General features: G+C 40.3%; 1 protein-coding gene across 5 annotated transcripts in view; it reads left to right on the top strand.

Annotated features, from left to right (window-relative positions):
* SLC24A2 (solute carrier family 24 member 2) overlaps nt 1–12,610 on the top strand; it is a 100,895-nt gene extending 88,285 nt beyond the window's left edge. For all 5 annotated transcript variants that reach the window (XM_015849065.2, XM_015849069.2, XM_015849067.2 and 2 more), the window contains 3 exons: nt 2,857–2,946; nt 3,364–3,530; nt 5,312–12,610. In XM_015849065.2, coding sequence (XP_015704551.1) covers nt 2,857–2,946; nt 3,364–3,530; nt 5,312–5,561 — 507 coding nt within the window. In that variant the 3' untranslated portion in view covers nt 5,562–12,610. The remainder of the gene's footprint in view (nt 1–2,856; nt 2,947–3,363; nt 3,531–5,311) is intronic.
* Nucleotides 12,611–21,696: the final 9,086 nt, after the last annotated feature.

The following is a 21,696-nucleotide window of genomic DNA, read 5'->3' as shown; positions in this document are numbered from 1 at the left end:
GGAGAGGAGAGGAGAGGAGAGGAGAAGAGAGGAGAGGAGAGGAGACTCTTATTTCTTCCTTTTAAAAAATTCATCTATATGCAAATTACATAGCAGTATTTATGGCATCTATCCTTGATTTCATTACTTAAAGCATGCACAAGATTCAGCTTTTGCCCCTTCTGAGTTTAAACATCCCTCTTTTAAAAGTAGGTAATGAAACTGTTAAGCCTATCAAAATACTCATAACCTTGAGCAGCTGCTCATCAGCTAATTGTACTGGGGGAAGATTGAGACTGGGAATACACAGCCTGCAAAGTTAGTGGCTGATAATCTTTAGCCACCCAGTTCTCCATGTTATGCAGATATGCAATTCTTGAAATGCCCAATTATTTTGCAAGAGCTTGGTATATATAATCTCCTACTCTCATTAGGCTGACAGCTATTACTGGTCAGTACAGCTATTGCTGTATTGGATTTGCGCAAGCCAGTGCATGTGCCTATTTCTGGAGTGCTGTATATTCTTCACTGAATTTCCCCTGCTATTATGTGTTTTTGTTTAGATTTTGTGACCAGCTGCAAGAAGGTTACCAACTCATTTACCACATATACTGCAAAAAAATCCCCATTTTTACATGGAAGATTAAAAAAAATAAAAAGAAAAAAAGAAAAAGAAAAAAAAGTTGTGTGTTGAAAGTCTTGACTGCTAGCAGTGCTGGAAAAAAAAAAATCTATTAGCCTTTAAGTTTAAAAAATCAAAATGCTGATTATATTTATTTATCCTTTCTGGACTTGATTCTTTTCTCTCTCCAGTGTCAGATTTCTGCTTATCGGCCATCCTCTTTTTCCTTTAAACATATGTTCCTTCTCAAATCAATGTTCTTAGTGCCCCATTGCGTTTAAAAATTTGATCTTAGAATCAAAAGGGCGTATGATTTCTGAACAAGTTTAAAAATGGGAATTTAGTTCCAGATTTTCTAAAGTAATGAAAGTTCAGAATTCTGTTTCATAAAAGTCACTCTGTTTGCTCCATAAAGAGTTAAGAAGCAGGTCAACCAAGTCTAATTGAATTAGAAATGGTGCTTGTGACAATAGTGAAATGTATATTAAAAATAAGTTTTCAGGTGCTGTTGTGGTTATTTATCCCTGAATTTAAACAACATTCATTTAAGACAGTTTGCTGGAATGGTTTTCGTACTCTAGCTGAAGTTCAGTTTATTGTTTATGTATTTCTATGCATTTTTGCGGAGCATTGTTAAATTTCCATCATTAATGTGAGTTGCTGTGAATATTCAATTATGGGATTGTGTTGGATGTCCTAGTCATTCTGCAACCCACTTTTCAGGAGGACATTTAGCTTTATGAGAAGTACAATAGGAAGTGAGGAAGTGTTCTACAGTACAGCCCATAAGTGCACCTGCTGTAAAGCTGATCTAAATGTCTTAATTATCCTTTGATGATGGGTGTGTATTGCATCCATTGCTTTATCACAATTTGAGATAGCTGAACTGCCAAAACACACAATGCATTTTCCCTGCAGAAGCTGTGTTGATGGAAACTGTTTCAGTCCTGTCTGTTCCCAGAACAGCCAGGAAGAGCCCATAGGGCCCAGCAGGGTCTGGCGGTGCTGCATGGGAACATCCTACAGTGCGGAGAGCTGTAGGCAAGGTGCACTTCCATGGAGGGCCATATGCACACAAGAAGTGGAATGAAAGCTTAACAGGAAGAGCTTGCACAGGGTCTAGAAGCAGCTCAAACAGGTGACCAGGTTGGTATAACTGACCTCGTCTGGCAGTCCCACTTGAGGATAATTTGTAGGACTTTGCTGACAGCACATCAGAAGTCTTCTGCCATGATGATCTTTTTTCAGCTGGTGAATGCCCATAAAGAACTGGTTTCATTCAAGATTAGTAGCATTCATTCACAGTATAAATTTCATTTTAAACAGTGATCTGATTTATACAGTGATAATCTGCTGCTTAACTGCAGTCACATTTACTTCTCTTAGTAGTTATCACTTTTCGTTACATAAATCTAACAAGCCAGTGGGAAATGGATGATGCAAAAGACTGGAAAGAACAAAAAGCAAAATAAATCATTAATCTGAATATAACCTATTAGTTGGCTGCAATTATACTACTTATTCAAAGCTCAATACTAGTAGAGGAGACACAGAAAATGAAAATGAGGTTTCTCTGGTGTGACACAGATTTTGGAATTCAGTGAGGGGCCTCAGGGGGAGCGTTTTATGATTTTTTACAACAAACTTTCCTACAAAGCTGCTGCAAATGTATCCTTAATGTATCTTCTGTTCTAGTTGAAAATATTGGCTGTTTTTCCCAAGAAACGTTAATACCATAATAGATTTTGGATATGTACTTTTCTAACTCCGCCATATGACAACATTTGTTACAGCAACTGTGTTGAAGAAAGTTATTAATATGTGAATGAAATGTATGCATACTTGTAAATTTGAAAACATTCTTTCCCAATAGGCATGAAGCTACTAATAAATCTAGATTCTAGAACTCCATTCAGCTCAACACTAGCAAATTGTAGTGTTACAGCATGTAGTAGAAACAGAGAACAGAAAAACCTGCCATTTGTTATGAAAGCTGTTGTTCAGAGATGATTCTTGCCATAGACTACTTTACAACAGAAGCCAGTACAAGAACAAGGCACAGGTAAACACACAGCAGTGAGGAAAAACAGTTTCCTGATGTTCTTGACTTTTTTCCTGATGATATGATAATGATCAGAGTAGGTAGTTACAACAGATTATAAGAAGAAATAAGAGGTCACTAAGAGAATAAATAAGAGTTCAGCAAAGCAGCCTTCAACACAGGTGTTTACTGTTCGTCTTTGTTTCTTTTGCAGAGGTCAAGAAAATTTTTTCCTATCACATTTTTTGGCTCAATCAGTTGGATTGCATTTTTTTCTTACTTGATGGTCTGGTGGGCACATCAGGTAAGAGGGTGATGCTGGCATAAAATACAAGCACTGCATTGTGTTCTGCACTGTGAGAAACCATTTAGAATCAGAGTCCATCGTTTCTCTCATGCTGAGAAACCATCTATTTCAGGAGCTGCAATAGTGGATGAAGTAAAATCAGTACTCAGTAAATGGAAAATAGTTGAGAGAGCTGTGGTTGTCCTGACCACAGGATTTGATCGCTCTGGTAACATCTGAGCCATCAGCAGCTGCCTGTCAATGCCTACTGATTTTCTGTGAAAACAGTAATTCTCCAATCCTGACTGTATTCTCCAAGATAGTCAGGAAGCTCTGGGATAATATTCCCTACTAAGCAGCTTTACAGCAGAAAGTATTTCTCCACCACAGGACTGTAACTCATGTTTTTCTGTGTTCTTGCTCAAACCTTTTTAGGTTGGAGAAACCATTGGTATTAGTGAAGAAATTATGGGCTTGACTATTTTAGCTGCTGGCACATCCATTCCTGACCTTATTACCAGTGTTATTGTAGCACGCAAAGGTCTGGGGGACATGGCTGTATCCAGTTCTGTTGGAAGCAACATATTTGACATCACAGTGGGGTAAGTCCTGTAGGAAGAAAGCTGTGTTGTAGAAATTTTTTTTTGTTGTTCTTAGCATTGTTGCCTTAGATTTGTGAAGGCATTACCTAAAACAGTTTTCTGCTATTGGTGTTTCAAAAAGAAGGTGATGAAAATAGGCAATGGATGTTACAATTTTAAGTGTTCAGAAGTCTACGGACATTTGAATGATGGACTTGCTGCAGACTTGTTGCCTGATTGATTCTTTCACTCACTGCAGAACTGCCCAGGCAAGTAAATTACACTTGAAAAAATCCAAAGGCTTTGTTCCCAGAAGGAATTTTTGAAGGTTTTTGTGCTTTTGTCAGGTCATTCTCTTGAGTTACTGTGCACTGAACTTGTACTAGGGCTTTCTTTATAACCACTGATCAACAAATAATTCATTGCCTCTGCAGTATTCAGTGCATTGTTAAAAAAAAAACAGACATCAATGATCAATGTCTTGTGCAACTCTCATAAGCTGTTGTTGATGTGATTTTTTTTATGTACCTGACGAATTCCAAATTACAAACATTTGCAAAAATTCTCTTTAACACAAAGGTGCTTTTGTGTATCTCTAACAATGTGAAGCAATGCAGAATTCAGTGGAAATGCTCTGTTCACACTTTACTGCTTCACAGCAGCCCTAGGGAAGGGCTATGAGGCATGTGGTTGGGACTCAAGTTCCTATTTGACCCACTGAGATCAAGCTAGTCCTGGTCCATCCCATGTTGTAATCTATGCCTCGGTGTTTCAAAGTTTTGTTTTCTTTTTTTCCCTATTAGTCCAGAATCAGGAAGGGCTTGAAATAAATTCTTCTAGCAACAGACCAGCAAGACTTTTGAAAACCTGGTGCATTATAGAGTTTTTTAGTCTAGAGCGTGCAAGGTTCATGGCAGAACTTTTCTCTTTGGCAATACTTCATTTCTGTAATGTATTTTTTGTCTTCCTAGCAGCAGAAATGGTGTTGTCCTGTAGCACAGTCTGCTAGACTTAGCACCTGAACAACTGAAATGGCACAGTGTAGCTGCAGTTTGGTTTAGTTAGCACTGAGGCTGTAGTGAATTATTCTCTCTTGAGCTGCTTATTCAAAGCTTGAATGTTGTGAGCTTCTGACAGCTCTCTTCATGCATTCTAAGCCTGCTAAGCTCTGATCGGGGGCTTAAATATTTATTTCAGCTTGACATCTTCCTGAGGGATGTTGCCTCATTCTGTGGTATCAGAGATGAGAAATGTAATGACAGTAAACACAGAAATAGAAATTAAGCTAAGGTTCAGCTGAAGTTCACATTTTTGCACAGGCTTTATAGTAAATGTGGATCATGACTTTAAAGGTCTGAAGTTTGGGGGTAATGCCTTCTGGAATGCTGGTTCTTTATGGGAAGGACACATTGGGTAAGCCACCCTTCTGCTGGTGGGCTCTTGGAAAGGAACATGGAGTGGGTTCTTGTGCAGATGGTGTGTAGTCCTGAAACAAACAAAAGAGTCTCCCTGCTCACTGGCAGGTGTCCGATGATTTTTTGCCAGCTGGGGGAAATACCATCTACCAGTGTCATGATGAAAGGAGAGTGAGGAGCCTGAATCTCATGCTTCCACAAGCATATTGATAAATCAGATTTATTCACACATTAGAAGATTTCATGCCTCATTTTATCTATGAAGCTTCTGGTTGCATTTTGAAGTGCCTCCAAAAATTTCTGTTTCCTATTTCTAGATCTCTGCTGTGTTTTCAATTCCTCTATTTCTTTTTCTTATTTTTATTTTCTTTTTTTTCTTTTTAACAGCCTTCCTCTCCCATGGCTCCTCTTTGCAGTGATTAATAGCTTCTCCCCGGTGACTGTCAGCAGCAATGGTCTCTTCTGTGCGATTGTCCTCCTCTTCATCATGCTGCTCTTTGTCATCCTCTCCATCGCTTTCTGCAAGTGGAGGATGAACAAATTCCTGGGCTTTCTCATGTTTGGGCTTTATTTCGTGTTCCTGATTGTCAGCGTCCTCCTGGAGGACAAAGTGATCCAGTGTCCTGTCTCCATCTAGTGGAAAGAGCTAATTCTTGAGAAACAATGTTATAGATGTTTATTTATTCAGCATATATATATATATCAAAATGAAATGGGAGAAAAAAAAAAAAAAAGAAAAAAAAAGAAAAAAGAAAAAAAAAACCACAATGGAAGAAATTGTAAATCTCCTACCATTCAGTTTTAAAAGAGAGAAAGAAAGAGAATGATAGAAAGAGAGGAATTTGGAGTAAAGACTGATTGCTGCAGAGCAGTGCGCTCGCAGACGGAGCTGAGGCCAGCTGTACCGAGGTGTTCTTCGCTGGCTGCAGAGCAACCTCGCCACTCAGCACTGGGGATGCTGCACACGCACTGAGAGGGTGAAAGCTACTCTTTCTCCAATGCCTATGGTACACATCCACAGACTTCTTTTTCTCTGTCATAGTACACACAGATATACAGAGTACTTATTTCTTTAAGCTATAATCTTTTAAAGGGGAATGCTAATACTGACTCTGGAGAGGCACCACCTCCCACACACCTTGGTATGGGATTTATCTGATGATCTCCTGATGCTGCTGAGTGGAAAGTGTTTGCTGAGTGCTTGAGTCACAGGGAGGGAAGATCTTGCATGTCTCTTCGCTGAGGTGGACTCACATGTTGTGATTTCAGCAGTGCCAGGGATTTACCAGCGGTTTGGTCCTCTGCATCACAGGACTACAAAGGCCATCAGCAGGATGTCAGTGATGATTTATTACATCTTGCAAAGCTCTTCAGACTGCTGAAACCCCAGTGCTAGCACTGAAGGGACTGTGTTGGCTGACCAATATGTGACTGATGCAGATTTTCACTCTATTCACAGGCAAGGCCTGTCTGGGGATTTCTGTCTGGGGATTTGCTGTTTTCTTTAATACCAATGCAGCATGCAAAGTGATGATACAACTGATATGTGAACACAGCATTTTTTTTCTAACGCAGCAATACTACTAACAGTACCAATGGCTTTCAGATGCTGTTACCATGATGAGTTTGCCTTTTGATGCCAGAAGTAAAAGGCTAATTTGCTTGTGCACAGTATTTCATACATAAAATAGAGATAGTTGTAAAATGGCAGCCTAATTGCTGAAGTGGATATATACTTCACAAACTATCTTTCTCCATTACTTGAAGTGTAAAGAACTTCACAGCTACGGATAGTCATTATTGGAAGAAATACTCAGCTGCTGTATAGATCTGAGGCAGTTCATTTTGCATATATAAGTCTTTATACTAGGTATGAAAAAATAGTTTAAAAATAGTGAAACTGCAGGAAACCTACATGAAAATTCTTCATTACTGCTGGAAGTGTGAATGTCCAAAGAAGCCTGGAAAAGAGTGAAAATACAATATTCTTTTACTGAAATCCTGAGAGGAGGAGGAGGATGTCCAAAGCTAGAATAAAATATATATATGTATAATAACAATAAGGAGAGAGAAAGCAATGCAGTGTTCATGTTTCCTGGATGATTAAAAACAGGAGAACTGGAACAGGTGTTAAGAAATTATTCCAGATACTAAGTGTTTGTTTCTTCAAGTCTTTCTTTGCAGTTAGAGTTCATGAAATTTCAGTATTTGTCTGTGACCTGTTTCAACATCGTTTTGTATTCGTATTGTGCTCACAATGACATTGTAATGCTCACAGCTGTGTAACAGAAGGCTCAGCACATTTTGTCTTGTCTGTTTTTCTGATGCTGTCATCATGCTTTCCTGCCTGTGTCCCTTGCTGTTTGCTTTTCACTCATCCCTTTGTTGTTTCTGTATTCCTGTTATATGTGTTTGTATATAACAGTAGCTGGCTAAAGAATAAGGACTTGAGAGAAAACAATGGTAGAGAAAACATTAAGAAATACACATTAAAAACTACTGAAATATTACTATTGTGAGATATTATGAAAAAAAGTGAAATATTGCAGAGCAAAAGCAAGAAAACTAGGAGTTACAATGTCTGTTCCTCACGTCTTATTCTAATTAAGTCCTAGTTAAAGAATTGCATTCAGAAGCAGCATTGGATCTTTAGCATACACTTGCAGTATCTCTTGCTTCTTAGTGAACTTTGGTGCATGCTTTTCTCTCATTAGGAGCAAAAAACTGTAGTTGTATTTAAGATCCTTTGTTGCTCCAGAATCCTCACCTGTATTAACCGTAATGCTATGGACCTCTTAATGTTTGTTTCTGTGTATGTGCGTACATAAGGGGAACATAGGTACAGACATAACTACAGTGCCCTCTGCTGAAAAGAACAGCAGTTCTGCAAAAGAAAATCCATTACTCAAATTCTGAGCTCAGATGGAGCCGGTGTCCCAAGAAACAAAGCTGACTCTGCAGCAGAGCCTGCCCTAGGAGAACCACCAGATACTTTCTATTTCTGATGACAGTGCTCAAGGCAGCTTTTGGTGTAACCCAAGTGATTCTTTCCCAGGTGAGCAGTGTAAGGCAGTGTGACCTATGAGAGCATGTACAGGATTGAGATGGGTCTGTGCAGTGTACATCTGTGCAGTGCCACTTAGAACGTACAGAATGATTAACCGGCTTATATTTTAGATCAAGAAACCAAGGAATGCCAAGAGTCTGACCTCTGTTCAGTGTACTACTCTGTTTTGTTATATTTTTTGTTTTGATTGTTTGTTTTTTCTTCTTCACATACATGGCCATTGCAGGGTAATCCCTGGAATGAAAAGGAAAAAACCTTCAGGCAGCAACAGTGGAGTTCCTGCCTCACTGAGGGCAGGCTGGGAGTATGGAGTAAGAGTTGAAAGCCCTGCACACTGCGAGCATGTCATTCCAAAGATGGCATGATTTCAGGCTGGAGGTATAAACTGTGTGTGTAGGGCTAAGGCTGCTGTTCTGTAACAGCATTCATACACTGTTAAAATAACTGACTCATTTCTTTCCCGAAGGATGCTGTCATTGTCTGCTTGCCCCTATCAACACATTTATCTTGGGAGGTATTAGAAGTAATTTTCTTCCCCTCAGGAAGGAGACAGCTCACAGCTCCCATTGCCTTGCATCTTCTGGGCAGGTCGTTATTCAAGCAGCAGGATAACAGCTGCTGCAGCAGCTCAGCTTCAGAGATAGGGGAGATTTCAGGTCTGCAGTGCTTCTAGGAGAGGCTGGCTCTGAAAGTCACTTGTATAATTGCTGGAACAAACTTGCAAACAAAGTGTGTGCTCTTTGGTAATGAGGCAGTATCTGTTCTGGTAGGGTAAAGAGAAGGAGAATGGAGACCCTTCTTCCCACACCGGAGGAATTTGAAAGCTGTGAAGTGTGGAGCTGAACAGAAGCTGAGAGCTGCTGCAGCAGTCACTGTATGCCCAAGAGCATGCCAGTTGCTAAGACACCCCTTTTTCAAAGCGAGAGCAGATTTACCATGGAATGAATTGTCATAGTTTAACTAAACCCTTTTCTTTCAGAAATCGCTGTTTTCCCAGCAGAAGGTGCTTCCCACTGTCCATAACCATTTCAATCTCAGATATGTGAACATTTCTCAGCATTGTACACCTAGAAATCAAATTGCTATTTTCATTCAGAAAAAGGTCTAAATGACTATTGAGGAACTGGTCCCTCAGACAGCCTGAGTCCTGCATTGCATTACTCCGCATGGAAGTCTGATGATCATGTGCTCATATGCCTGAGCTTATTTATTCAGCTGATCATGATCTCTCAAGGCATAAAAGTATTATCAATATCAAAATTGGCATTGAAATAAAAAATCTTTTTATTGCTTAGTGTTTTCTGGCCAGCTCCAGGCTGGCAGCACAGTAAGGTAGTACACAATAAGGCTTCAGGTTGAGTAGCCAACTCTCCATGGCATCCCCACACCTGAACAGAGATGGTGTTGGACATTATTTTTGGAAGGGATTTCCAGTAACATTTGAGTAAGGTCATGAATCAGATTATAAACTGTTGTGCTCATTTTTAGCACTGACTTCATTGGAATTAAAAAAGAGAACGCAAAATACCATTAAAGTCCTGCAAGAGTGTGCTGTTTTACACACACACAGAGAAGAAAATAATGATAATAAAAAAGCCAGCTTCCATTTGCAGAAGATACTGTTGTAGAACCAGTAGGGTAGATACTACAGAAGCTTAGTGAGAAGTGTGATCTGAAGATGATCTCTTCAAGAGCTACATATAGGCATGGAAAAAATCTTTCAGCAAATGCCTGGGCATTTCTTAGTTGTCTGTTTTTCTGAGAAGTAGTGCTTTTGTGCAGTGCAAACAGGCTCCCTGTGCCTGTATGCCTATGCCTATTTATTCAGTAGATGTTGATGTCTGAGTAATCCTCATGAAACATGAAGCACAGTGAGTGACAAAGAAACTTATCTAACTGCCATTTGATGTTTGTACTGGCAATGAACCTGCTGTGTAATTTCCATATATGCTACTCCGAAGTAGTTTATGGTAACTGTCACTCATGGTACCATTGTGTGTGGATATGAAGGTCCATAAAGAGGTAGATTAAATCTGTGGTTATTCCAAGTACTATAAGAAATAGATGCTTAGAAATATTTGTACCTTTTGGGCGTTTTTTAAGGGATTATTTCTCTGGTTGTCTTTTACTTCTTTACATATTTTGAGAATGAGCAGAAATACATTTTTTTTTTTTAAATGATTCTCCTCTCAGTTGTAATTCCTTAAGATAGCATCTTGGGATCCATATAACTTATGCTCTGAATGAAATATGAGTCTGTATCAAATGGGTAAATTTAACATATAACAAAGAAATAATCCCTTCTCCAACAACCAGCCCATTGAAATCCAGATAATTTCTGCCAGTTACTTGGACAAGAGACAGGTTTTTATCCTAGGATCCTGTATTCCATAAATGCAATCCTGCAACACACTAATTTGTCCTGGGAGCTGTATTAAAGGAGGAAAAAAAGGCATCCCCTTGTATTCTTGGAAAACATTTTACCTCTTCTACATAACAGTGACACAACTAACTGAGAAAGAGGCATGGTTAGTTCCTTTGAGCAGGTTATTCTTATTTTCCTGAAAAGTTCGATGCAGTTCTTGCATCAAGTTGTAGCAGAAGATACATCAGCAAAAGGTGATTTCCAAACTTGCAAATGGGATAGTTTGCACTGAGATGATAGAGCAGAGTCTGTGAAATGTGGGCTTCGCTCCAGGGCAATGTTAAGATTGTTTCTTCTTGGATCTCTTGCTATTTATGGGAATATCATCACTGAGAAATTAGTCATTTCCTTTTGGGCTGGGTAGATGAACTTCCAGCCTGAAGTTATTGCACCATCAGATACAGAAGTCATATGTGTATCACAATCCCATAGTCCAGACAGGTAATGTGGACCTGCTGTGTGTTGCTAATGGTCAGTGTACAGCATCTCAGGACTTGTTCACCTGGATGTGTGCAGGCAGCTCACACTCTCTCCTTGCCCATGAGCCAGCCTGGCTGGATGTAAGCCATCTCTTCTCCAGAAGCCATGTAGTCACCTGAGCCTTTGCTCCTGGTCAGCCAGATATGAGTCAGCCCCAGCCTAGAAGCCATGTAACCGCTCAGAGCACATGTAGAAGAGGTGCACAGCTGGGCACTCATTCCCAAACGAGCCATAAGTAGCCAAGGACAAGACTGAGTAAGAAATGATGCAAGTAGAAAATGGTAAGTGAACTTTACATTCATGTAGATTAATTGCAAATTCACCCCTCATCAAACACAAAACCAATCCAAACGATGAAATTTGTATGCATTTTTAAAGATCTTGCACTTTACTATTTTATTTTATTTTTTTACTTTCATTTTATGTCACATAGTTGTCTTAATGCAAAGAGAAGCCATAAAAGCCCAGAAGACTATCTTTGGGTTTCTAAATAAGGGGATAATTAATTTTAAGGTGAAGAATCCATTTCACATCTTTGTTTAAGGTATGATGTAAAACACCATCGAACAAATGTACAGTAAAGCAGGATCTGGTTTTGCCTTAGTGGAGCTGTAAGTAAGAGGGAGTTTGCTCATACTCTTGAGATTCCCTGTGAGACTGTACAAAACGCTGCACACTGCCTTTGCAGCAGGAGCTCAGTCCTGCCATCCATGTTCACCCCAGAAGAAGGAATACAATGCTCGCAGAGTCAGGCCCAAGGACGCAATTAAATCCTCCTGTTACTCCAAGACATTGTCCCACCAAGACCACTGTAAAGGAAGGCCCCTATACTTCATGAAGCGCGTGTGATCCAGGTTATTTCTGTCACATCTTCTCTAGCAAAAAATAAATAAATAAATAAAAGAGAAAAAGAAAGAAATAAAAAAGACAAAGGTAAGTATTTCATGGTCAAATCACAAATCAAACAGTTCTTTTAATCCCCTGTCAAAATTAGGTAAAGTGAAAGGGAATTTGTTTGGTTTTGTGTTCATTTCCATTATCAAGATCTCTGTTACACAGTCCTATTTTTGCAGTCCTGACTCTGGAGAGTTGATTCCCACAAGTGGGAATTATTTCTGTCATTAGAGATGGCAAGATCAGGCCTCTGCGTTGTTGTGTGAAAGTAACCGTAGCATGCTATAACTGACAATCAGATGCTATTTTTGTAATACAGATTTTTTAGCTTGATTGTTTCAATTTGTAGTTTTCATACTTTTCCATCTCTCATTTTCAACTTATTGTGATAAAAACCTGATGTCCCCAATCTTATTCATCTCAAATATTAAATAAATCTGTTACCGTGGAAGTTGGTCCAAGCAAGCCCCGGAAAATTCCAGTTTTTCTCTTGTGTTCATATGTATGGATCATTACTCACTATATGAAATTCTCTTATCTCTGAATCACTGTATTTTCTGTGAGTATAAGTTTGTACGTAGTATGAAAGTTATATTAATTTGTACATAGGCTCTCGGAAATAATCCCTTCTATCAACGGTCCTACTTCACTGCATCTACAGAATGTTTCACTGTGTTGTGTACACTTTTTCCACATAAGTATGTGGACCTTATGATATTGATACAGCTCTTCATCTAAATCACTTTATGTAATTAAGTTGTCTAAGTGTGAATAACAATAACAACAATAAATAATAATAAAAAGGCTTGATGGTCTGTCACTTTGCTCAGTATTTCCTGTCTTAATTTTCTTGGATCCAGCATGGCTTTGAAAATAGTTTCTTAACTGCTTGCTGAATGGGGATCTGCATGGTTACTTTTAATTGTACATGTTAAAGCGTCACTCAGTGCCCCTTGCCAAGTCTCTGTCCTGCCTGCTGTGCATACACAGAGCAAGGAGAACATTTGTGTTTGAGTGAGCTTACAATTTAGTTAAATGGGAATTTTTCACTAAAATCCCAGCGTGAGTCTACCAGACAGCAACTTCCTGAAGCTTGTCTGTTGACCCATTTGGGCTGAGTTTCCCTGCAGTTTGCCAATGTGTTTGCTTGCAGTTTCTTTTAAAAGCATCTCTTTAGTTTTGCACCTTGTTGTTGACTGCTCAGTCTTACATCCTTGCAAACTGGGATATTGGGCTTTTTCTTTTTTCTTTTTTTCTTCTTTCTTTTTTCTTTTTTCTTTTTTCTTTTCTCTTTTTTCTTTTCTCTTTTTTCTTTTCTCTTTTTTCTTTTTTCTTTTTTCTTTTTTCTTTTTAAAATCTGTGGCTGGATGAAAGATGCTTTCAAACAAAAGAAGGTTCTTTAACAAATAACAGCAGAAGAAAATCAGTAATGTTAATAATTTCCCATAATCAAGCACTCTTTCCAGCAAAGAGGACATCACAAGTTATACAGGGCACTCTGCAATTTTATTTGATCAAAGAGACCTTATTACTTACTGTTCTGTAGTAGCCCAGGTTTTCCTTCACAGTGAGTTAAGCTATGATGAAGTGTTGTGCAAAACCTAAAGTTCCAGGGCTCATAGAGATCTTTAATTCATCTTTGACCAAAACTTTTAAAATGTTCGTTGGAAAAGCACAGCTGCATTAGATGTACAAAAATGGGACATGCTTGTTCCTCAGTAATGGATGAGTGCCTGCAGCAGAGCTAGTTCTGAGCCTTGGAGAAGGTCTGGCTTGCAGTTTGAGGGGTATTGCCAGGGACAGCAGGCCACAGAGCTGAACATTTAGTTCCAGGAAAAGAGCAGAGAACAGGATGTGTGGGCATGGAGGGAAGCATGAGGAAAACTGATAAGAAAGTTATCAGTTATAATTTATTTCTAGAAGTACTCATTAGACTGCTTTCCTTCCTGTCTCCCTGCAGACTGGTTTAATTGTACTGTAAAGTGACAGCACAGTTTTCAGTTTGGTGACAGCAAAAAACACAGACCTCACATGCTTATTTCGTATTCCTGGTTATTAACTAGGTTGAGGGGAAAGGAAAACCACTCAAGAATTTTCTATCTCCCTATGAACATTTATGCCTACACATGACATCACTTCCCATCTACTTGCCCTGATACCATGCCAGATTGTCAGGATCGATTTGGGCTCCCATAGCAATGACCAGCTTTCACTAATTTGGCATCTGCATTTTCTTGTCTCAGGGACTGCAGCACGTTCCTTTGCAGCGAGGAGACATTGCCAGCCAAAACTAGCTCTTTGTGCTTATGGACCTCACAACACACCAGTCTCATCAGAAGGGTTAGTTTTGGTACTGGAAAACTTGTATCCATCCAGGGTAATGAGCTGAATGGTCCCGTGTTTATGGCTCTATAAGAAGCTTCAGTAAACTCCTTAGCTCATTGGAGAAAAGAAGAAAAAAATTAAAGGAAAAAAATTCTATTGAAACCTGTTAGTTTGTTGTCCTGGGAAAGGCAAGAACAAACACAGTGGAGCCAAATCTGCCTTGCCTTCAGCCCCATTTCTACTGCCTCTCTACACCTCTGCCATCTCCACTCCCCACACTGCCCAGACCCTGAAATAAAGGCTGTCACTCCATGGTCAAAGTTAGGCAATGCCCAGAGCATGAGGACCTTAGGTCTTGTTTAAGACCCAGGCAGTGGGAAGGACCCTCACCACAGCCCTGGACAAATGGGAGTTAAATAGCTCTAATGCAACCCTGATTCTCAGCTTGAAGATCTATTTTATTTAAACCTCAGAGATTTTACTTTTTCAGCTTAATTAGTAACTCAAGCCACCTGTGTCTTTGTAACCTATTGGACCCCAAGGAGAAGTGTAGTTTTGCTTACAGAAAAGAGCAGAGTAGGGGAATGATGCCAACAAAGTACTCCTCCAGGTGCACTTCAGGCACTGCTGTCCTCCAGATAAGGCCAGTTTGCTCACCTGGCAGCACGATTCGTGCTACTTTTAGTTGTCCTTGGGACCAGTAAGTAGATGAAAGTACAGAGGTGAGGGTTAGCTCTGTTGTCATGAAAGGAAAACGGAGAAACTTGCATTACTGTTGCAAATCCTCATTCATTTCACAGTAGGTTTGTGCCCAAGTCTGGGTACCAGGAGGAAGGTGACACTAATTTACATGCACTCAGTGTTTAACCTGCCTTGGTGAAGTCAACAATCCTGGCTTACAGAAGGGAAGTAGGAAATACATATATATATATATATAGGCTGAATCAGCTGTAGCCACAGAATTCAAGATGCAGGACTTATGAGGTCTCTTTCAGTGGGCAAAAAAGATGTTTGTCAGCCACCAGTTCTACCACAAATTGCATCAGAAAGAGCTTGGCATACTGATCTTCCAGAGAAGCACTACTCCTAGGAAGCGCCAAGAGAGGCAGGTGTATTGCAGCACAAGGTCATGTCCTCAGTTCACACGAGCTGTCTCATCTGGATTAATAAATGGCACCGCATGGCTGCCAAAGCCCTCCTTTTCTTGGAATTACATCAATACCAAAGTGTCCAGCAGCAGGTGTGTTTGAGGACACTTGCAGGCAATCACCCCTGCTGTCAAGGAGACAACAATAAAACCCCTAATGCAGGAGAGAGCAATGTGCAGCCAAGGCACACAGAGTAAGCAGTGTGTTCTTGTTCCAAATTTATACTTACCTTAGCATTATGGCAGCTGTTCTACTCACCGGCCAAAATCCCTGCTGGCAGCCTTGCAACCAAAGCATCATCCTCTGGGCTGAATGTCACAGAATAAGGGCAGCAATGGGGAACTGACTACCTCTGCCTATAAAAAGCAGGTCCCTACACAAAATTCTGTGTTTCTCCAGATTGCCACCATGGAAAGTCTTCCTCACCAGTCCCAGGAAGGACAAAGGGGGTTGGCTTAGATGATGAACCTGCTTGTCTTCATTAACCGCACAGCAAGTGGCTTCTCAACTGGAGCCATGTAGGCTGAATTTCCTCAGCCCCACAGCATACCTAGGAAGACCTGCAGTTGTTGTTTTTTTTCTACACTGACCACTATTTCCCTAGAATCTGTGGCATTTGACTCAGTTGTATTCCATTATTTCCTCAGAAATAGATGGTGAAGGTGCCCACACACCAGGAGGGCCCTGAGTGAAAACAGTCATCTGGCCATCATCAGCAGATGCATGAACTCTCAGTGCAACACACAACTGACCAACAGGATGCAAGCAGTGATCTGTTCAGGTCAGTTGCACCTGAAGGTGCATTCAGGCCTCACTGCCTATTCTCTGATAACAGCCAATGAGTATGCAGCAGTGTGTCTGTAGTAGGCTTTGTCGTCCTTTGTAGAAAGAACAGGGAAATACATGATCATTTAGAACCTACATGGAAATACAAACTGCAAAGTCCGTAGTGAATCTATTTTTCTATAGGTTAGCACCCTCTTTAATGCCTGTTTAAATGCAGGTATCTTGAATGAACTAGCAACCAGGAAATCCAAGCTAACTTAGGACAAGCTGTTTTCCTAGCCACAACTCCACTTTTTTTTCCCCTGAATTTTCATTTACAGTGGACAGAGTTTGTCTCAAGAGCTTATGCCTTCACTTGGAACCTGAAAATCCTGACTGAGTAGAAATAGAAAAAATCAAGTCAGTCTTTTGAACTGAAATCTCATGCAAGTAGTAGCCAACACCTGAGTGTGTGAATTAATTGCTAGGAAGGTACTCTGCACACTGATGGAGAGGTGTTTTCAGTGGTGTAAGGCAAATGCCATCTGTTTCATGGTATCAAAATTGCAAACAGAATTAGTGCCTAGATCCTTGGCTATTTGGAGTGTTTTAAGCAGTGAAAAATAGATTTGTTGTTTTTTTTTTTTTAAATCAGAATTACAAAACAGGTATTAAAATATTTCTGTGATTTATTTAACATCCTTCACTGGGAGAAAACTTCAAATAGCAGTGTCCTTTTATTTTACAGGTACACATCTCTATCTCCATTCTCTGTATGTTCGTCAGCATGTGTTACATCCATCAGAAAGCTGAAGACCTAGATCTTTGCCTTGTGTAACTGTCTTGCTTGTCTGTTTTTTAGCCTGTGAGTACTGAGTTCTTGAGGTTACAGCTCCTCTTCTGTATTTATGTTTCAGTCAGTGAAAAGCTTGATTACTTTTTGTTGTGACTTCATCATTACTTCATCCTTCATCAGTGCCAATAAAATCCCATTTTAGTATTTAACAGGAGTTTAACATTTTCTAAATAAATAAATAAATAAACAAAAATAAAAACCTACAACCCTGTGACATGAGGAACAAGGAACTACCTACGTTTTATGATACAAATACATTTCACCTTCTCTATCAACTAACATGTGTCCTTTCTTACTCAGATACCGAGGTGTACTTAGAAAGCAATGTCTCATCCTCTCTGGTTTTAAAGCAAAGTCCAGCTGCTTCAGGCAGGGGCCGATCATTCCTTGGACCTTCTCTGTAACATTTTTAGTTGCTGCAGTCACCGACAGTAGTAGCACAGGCAAAGAATTAAAGCCTGAATAACTCCTGGCATAGGCACTGCCTTCATAGCCAGTACATGGCAGTCTTACTTGCTGCAGAGAGAAAAAGAGATTGGAAAGTTGAAATAATTCAAAGAAATATCAAACCAGACAACCATGTATCAGGGTAGCAGCTGAACAGTGTGGTAAGATTTGAGGAAAAAGCACAGAACAGCAAGGCCAGAAGCAAGCTGCTGAGTGCCATGATCTCTGCAAATCACCATAAACATTCTCAACACCATCAATTATGAAACTATCTTTTTTCTTCCCTTTTCTGTATGCTTTTCTCTGCACAGCATTTCTTCCTTTGCACAGACAAGCAAAAACTGGTACTGGGAGAACACATCAACACTCATCTATGGCATGCTAAGTTTGTCCTCTCCCCAGACTAATCATTCCTTTCCCTCTGTGGAAATACACTGTGCTGTCTATCACAGTTTGGGAAATGACATGAAAGGAACACAGAGCACGCGAAGTCAGAAGTGCACATTTGTTTGACAGACAGCAGACACAGCCAGCCCTTTGCTGGATGCCTCACACTCTGTGCTCTGAGGCGTTGTTCTGTGTCATTAACTCTGTTTCTCTCACTTACGCCTGTGGAGAAGATGTGCTGCTCTTCCCATCCGCTGCTCGTGATCTCAGCTGAGTGAAGACACCCTGCAGTGGAAACCCGGTACAGGCTTCTGTAATTATCATCTATGAACCTGTGATATGCAAGATTCATCTTGGCAAGGTCACATCCCTGTGGCTTCATGAGAAGCATGTAGTGTCTGGGAGTTGACATGGTGCTTCAGTTACAAAGCCAGGAGACAAAAGCCTCAATGTCCTGAATGACTGAAGGGAAGGTCCCTCAAAATCCTTGATGATCTGCCTTAATTCTGCGCATAGATTTTGGTATCTGTAACCACAGAAACATCACTGATGCCTTCTGGTTCACAGGTGTAGCCCTTGATTCAGTGTAATCAACAGAAACATTCAGAGTGCTCTGCAATGAAAGATCTAGAGTCTGAAGCATCCCATCCATCCATGAGTGGGATCCAGCACTAAAAGTCTCACATTCCTGCAAGTTAAAGTGATGCAGCATTTCAACACAACTATTCTGTTCTTTCAAAATCTTGGTGAAAGACTCACAATCGTACACCTGGAGGCTGTCTGTCTTCACATCTGATCCTCTGGTTTCTGATACTCAGAAGCACATCACTGAATTTTATGGAGATTTCCTTAATGGCATATGAGCAGTAAGCCAGAGCCTCATCATCAGGTGGTAATTAATCAGCAAGACCCTGGAGGTGTGCGATATACATACAGCAGCAGCTGAAAGGATTCCCACAAATACATGGATGAATGTGGCAGACCCATCCAGTCATTATTTGCTTTCAAGGCACTGGAACTCTCATGCCAGCAGAGACAGGACTTTGTGTTTTTGTTGTTATTGTTTTGCCTTGCTACTTTAATATAGCTGCAAAAATCAGTTCAACAGCTCTTCTGTTGAAGACAGAAGCTTGAAGAATGCCATGAAAACCACAAGTGGAGGCATTTGGAGATAGAGAGTTAGGGACTAAATTGGAATCTTCCAAGACTTTGTCTGACTTATGCTTTTTACTACAATTACAGAGGGGGCAAATTGGCTGGTAGAGTAATCAGGGTGTTTCTGTGCTTTCAAAGCTCAGGCACAGCCAACAGTGCAGGCGCAGGACTAGCAGAGAGTCCTTTCTCCATGGAATCTAAAATGTGCAATACAAATGTGCTGATATTGAAACACTTGCAGCCTATTTGTCCAGTGCTCCCTTCAGCTGATATGACTGGAACCAGATGTGGACAGTTGGAGCCCTTGAAGTTCTGAAGAACAGGCTAGAAAAGTATGTTCCAGAGATGCTCCTGAAGGGCTGAGGCTGCTTTCCAGCTGATGGAGGCTTAGATGACTTTTGAAGAACATCTCAATCTCTGTTTTTCTATGACTACTTAAAAGCAGCACTCTTTCACAGTACTGGTCAACCCATCTCCTCTTAGCAAAGGAAATCATGATTTAACAAAGCAAATAGTAAAGATAGCCCAGGCACTGTGGTAAGCAGGACCACACCACTCCTCTGTGGAGCACTGTGGAGGTTGAGATGGTACAATACGGATCCTATTATCTGTTTGTTTAGTACCCTGTGATCACTGCTCTCTGCACTGTCAGTTAAGCAGATCACATCCCTGTAGGCATGCTTATCCAACACGCTTATGTGGAAAATCACATTGCAGTGCTAGATGGGTTTCTACAACAAAGTAGGTCATGTTCCTCTCTCTCCAGTACTCTCACATTTCCCACTTTTCCTCTGAGCTTTTTGTCCTCCATGAGCTGACAGTCCCTTACTCTACAGCCCTCCCTTCTTTTCCCATAAACTTCTAGCAAAGTACTTGCTTTGCATTCCAGCTTTTAATTAACGTCGAGCAGCCATTAACGTCAATAATTGGTATTACTTCTGAGCAAAAACAATACATTTCCTGTATTCATACAATACATTTCACTGTTTCTTCTCACCTTGGCATGTCCCGGTGACCTCTGGAAGCTCACTGTCAGAAATGCAAACAGGCTTTCAAAGGCTCTCCTGTGGAATAAGACTGTACTACGATCCAGAACACAGGGGCACCCAGGCTGACTCCCCACAGCTCTGGATTTCTCCTCCTCACACCCCTTCAGATGAGCACATTTGTTTTCTCCACACAGCTGCACAACTCAAACATGGAGATGACCTCATTCCGTATCCATGCCAGAAATAATGGAGATCTGGGATCACAAGGCACATTCAGCAGAAAATGACATAGGAGATTATATGAAGTAACAGCTAGAGGAAGAACAGAAGGAAAATAGGGCTGAACCATATGGGCAGGATTTTTAATTTATTTATTTATTTTAATTCAGTGGTGAGGAGGCCAATCAGATGCTGCATCGTGACAGAGAAATGAGATAGAGACGATTGGACAATGTCACGAAAGCTGGCTTGATGGCAGGAGATATAATACAACGTATCAGATTTGTATATATGTATTTTGCTCTTATAAGCTGCAGGTATTTTCCTTCTTTTCTAACATGCATTAAGCTGATCACTTTGTAATTGTAAGAGTATGTTTCATGTGATCTGTAACACAAGAGGAAAAAAACAAAACTTATAGGGCAGAATCCATGCAACAAAATTTAGGGCACTATACTTACTTTGGCACTGAGGTAAGGATACTGGCGAGACAAAAGATATTTGGGATAACTAAAAGAGAGACAGAGCCATCGTACCTCAGTGTTTTGTAAGGTGCTACGGAGCAACTCCTTTGGTATCTTTCCAAAGATAATTGGGATAATTTCATAACACAATTTCTGACTATGGCAGAAGTAGGCACAACTGAAGAATGTGAAGAATTCTACCATACAAAGAAGATAGATGACCAGTTATGAAGTTATGTAAAACAAACTGCGGATTTCAGGGCTTATTTTAGAATTCTAAAAACAATGCAGAGAAGTAGGTTATAGATTTTAAAAAGGAGTCTGGATTTTGACATTTTAGAAGCTGACAAGGAGTGCTTCAGAAAGACAAATGCTGGTATGTCACAGATTGAACCAATTAACCTATGTGATACCATGACAGATACAATCTAGTTTCCACATTAGCAGTCAAGTGAGTCATGCTGCAGAGCCAGAAGCTGGACTCCCATCATCCTTACAGGTCCCTTCCCACACAGAATTTCCTGTGGCTCTGTCATTCTACAGTCAATAAGAAGCCATTACGCACAGTATGTAGAGTACGTCCTTCCAAACTAAACCATTACCCAGGTGCCTGGAAACATTCAACAGCTCTGAAAGAATTAGAATATTGAATGAAGCCCTGTGTCATGTCTCCTGTAGTAGAAGAAAGTTCCTCAACATGAGCAAGTCCTGGCAGCTTAGAAAAAAAATGACCAGGGACAAACAGCTTGTCAATGCTAAGGTTCAGACTGCATCCAGATACCGTAGGGTCTGATGCTATGTCCGTCACTGTCTTCTTGAACTTATTAAGAGAAACACATCATATGTCATTTGTACATTCAACAAATTTCAGCCTTACAAGACATGGATTGTTTGCAGGTTTGCATGGGCAAGCAGTTGCAGTATTTTTATATTTTTTCTGTTTTGAGGAAAACGAAGTCTGGGTTGTCTCTCCATAGGTCTTTGCTTTACTTAAACTAACAATTCTTATCAGGAGCATGCCTTTCTAGGCAACTTGTTGCACATGTGGATCAACAGTAGTAGCTGATTGCTAGAAAGAGGGTCAGACAGAACTCGGGTGAGGATTAAATATGTTCTATGGTGTACATAGCAACAGTATTCTCTGGGTTTCA

This window comes from Coturnix japonica, chromosome Z, assembly GCF_001577835.2.
Source record: "Coturnix japonica isolate 7356 chromosome Z, Coturnix japonica 2.1, whole genome shotgun sequence".
Taxonomy (NCBI): Eukaryota; Metazoa; Chordata; class Aves; order Galliformes; family Phasianidae; genus Coturnix; species Coturnix japonica.
The sequence above is the reverse complement of the archived record's forward strand: the minus strand, read 5'-3'. Positions and strand labels throughout refer to the sequence as shown.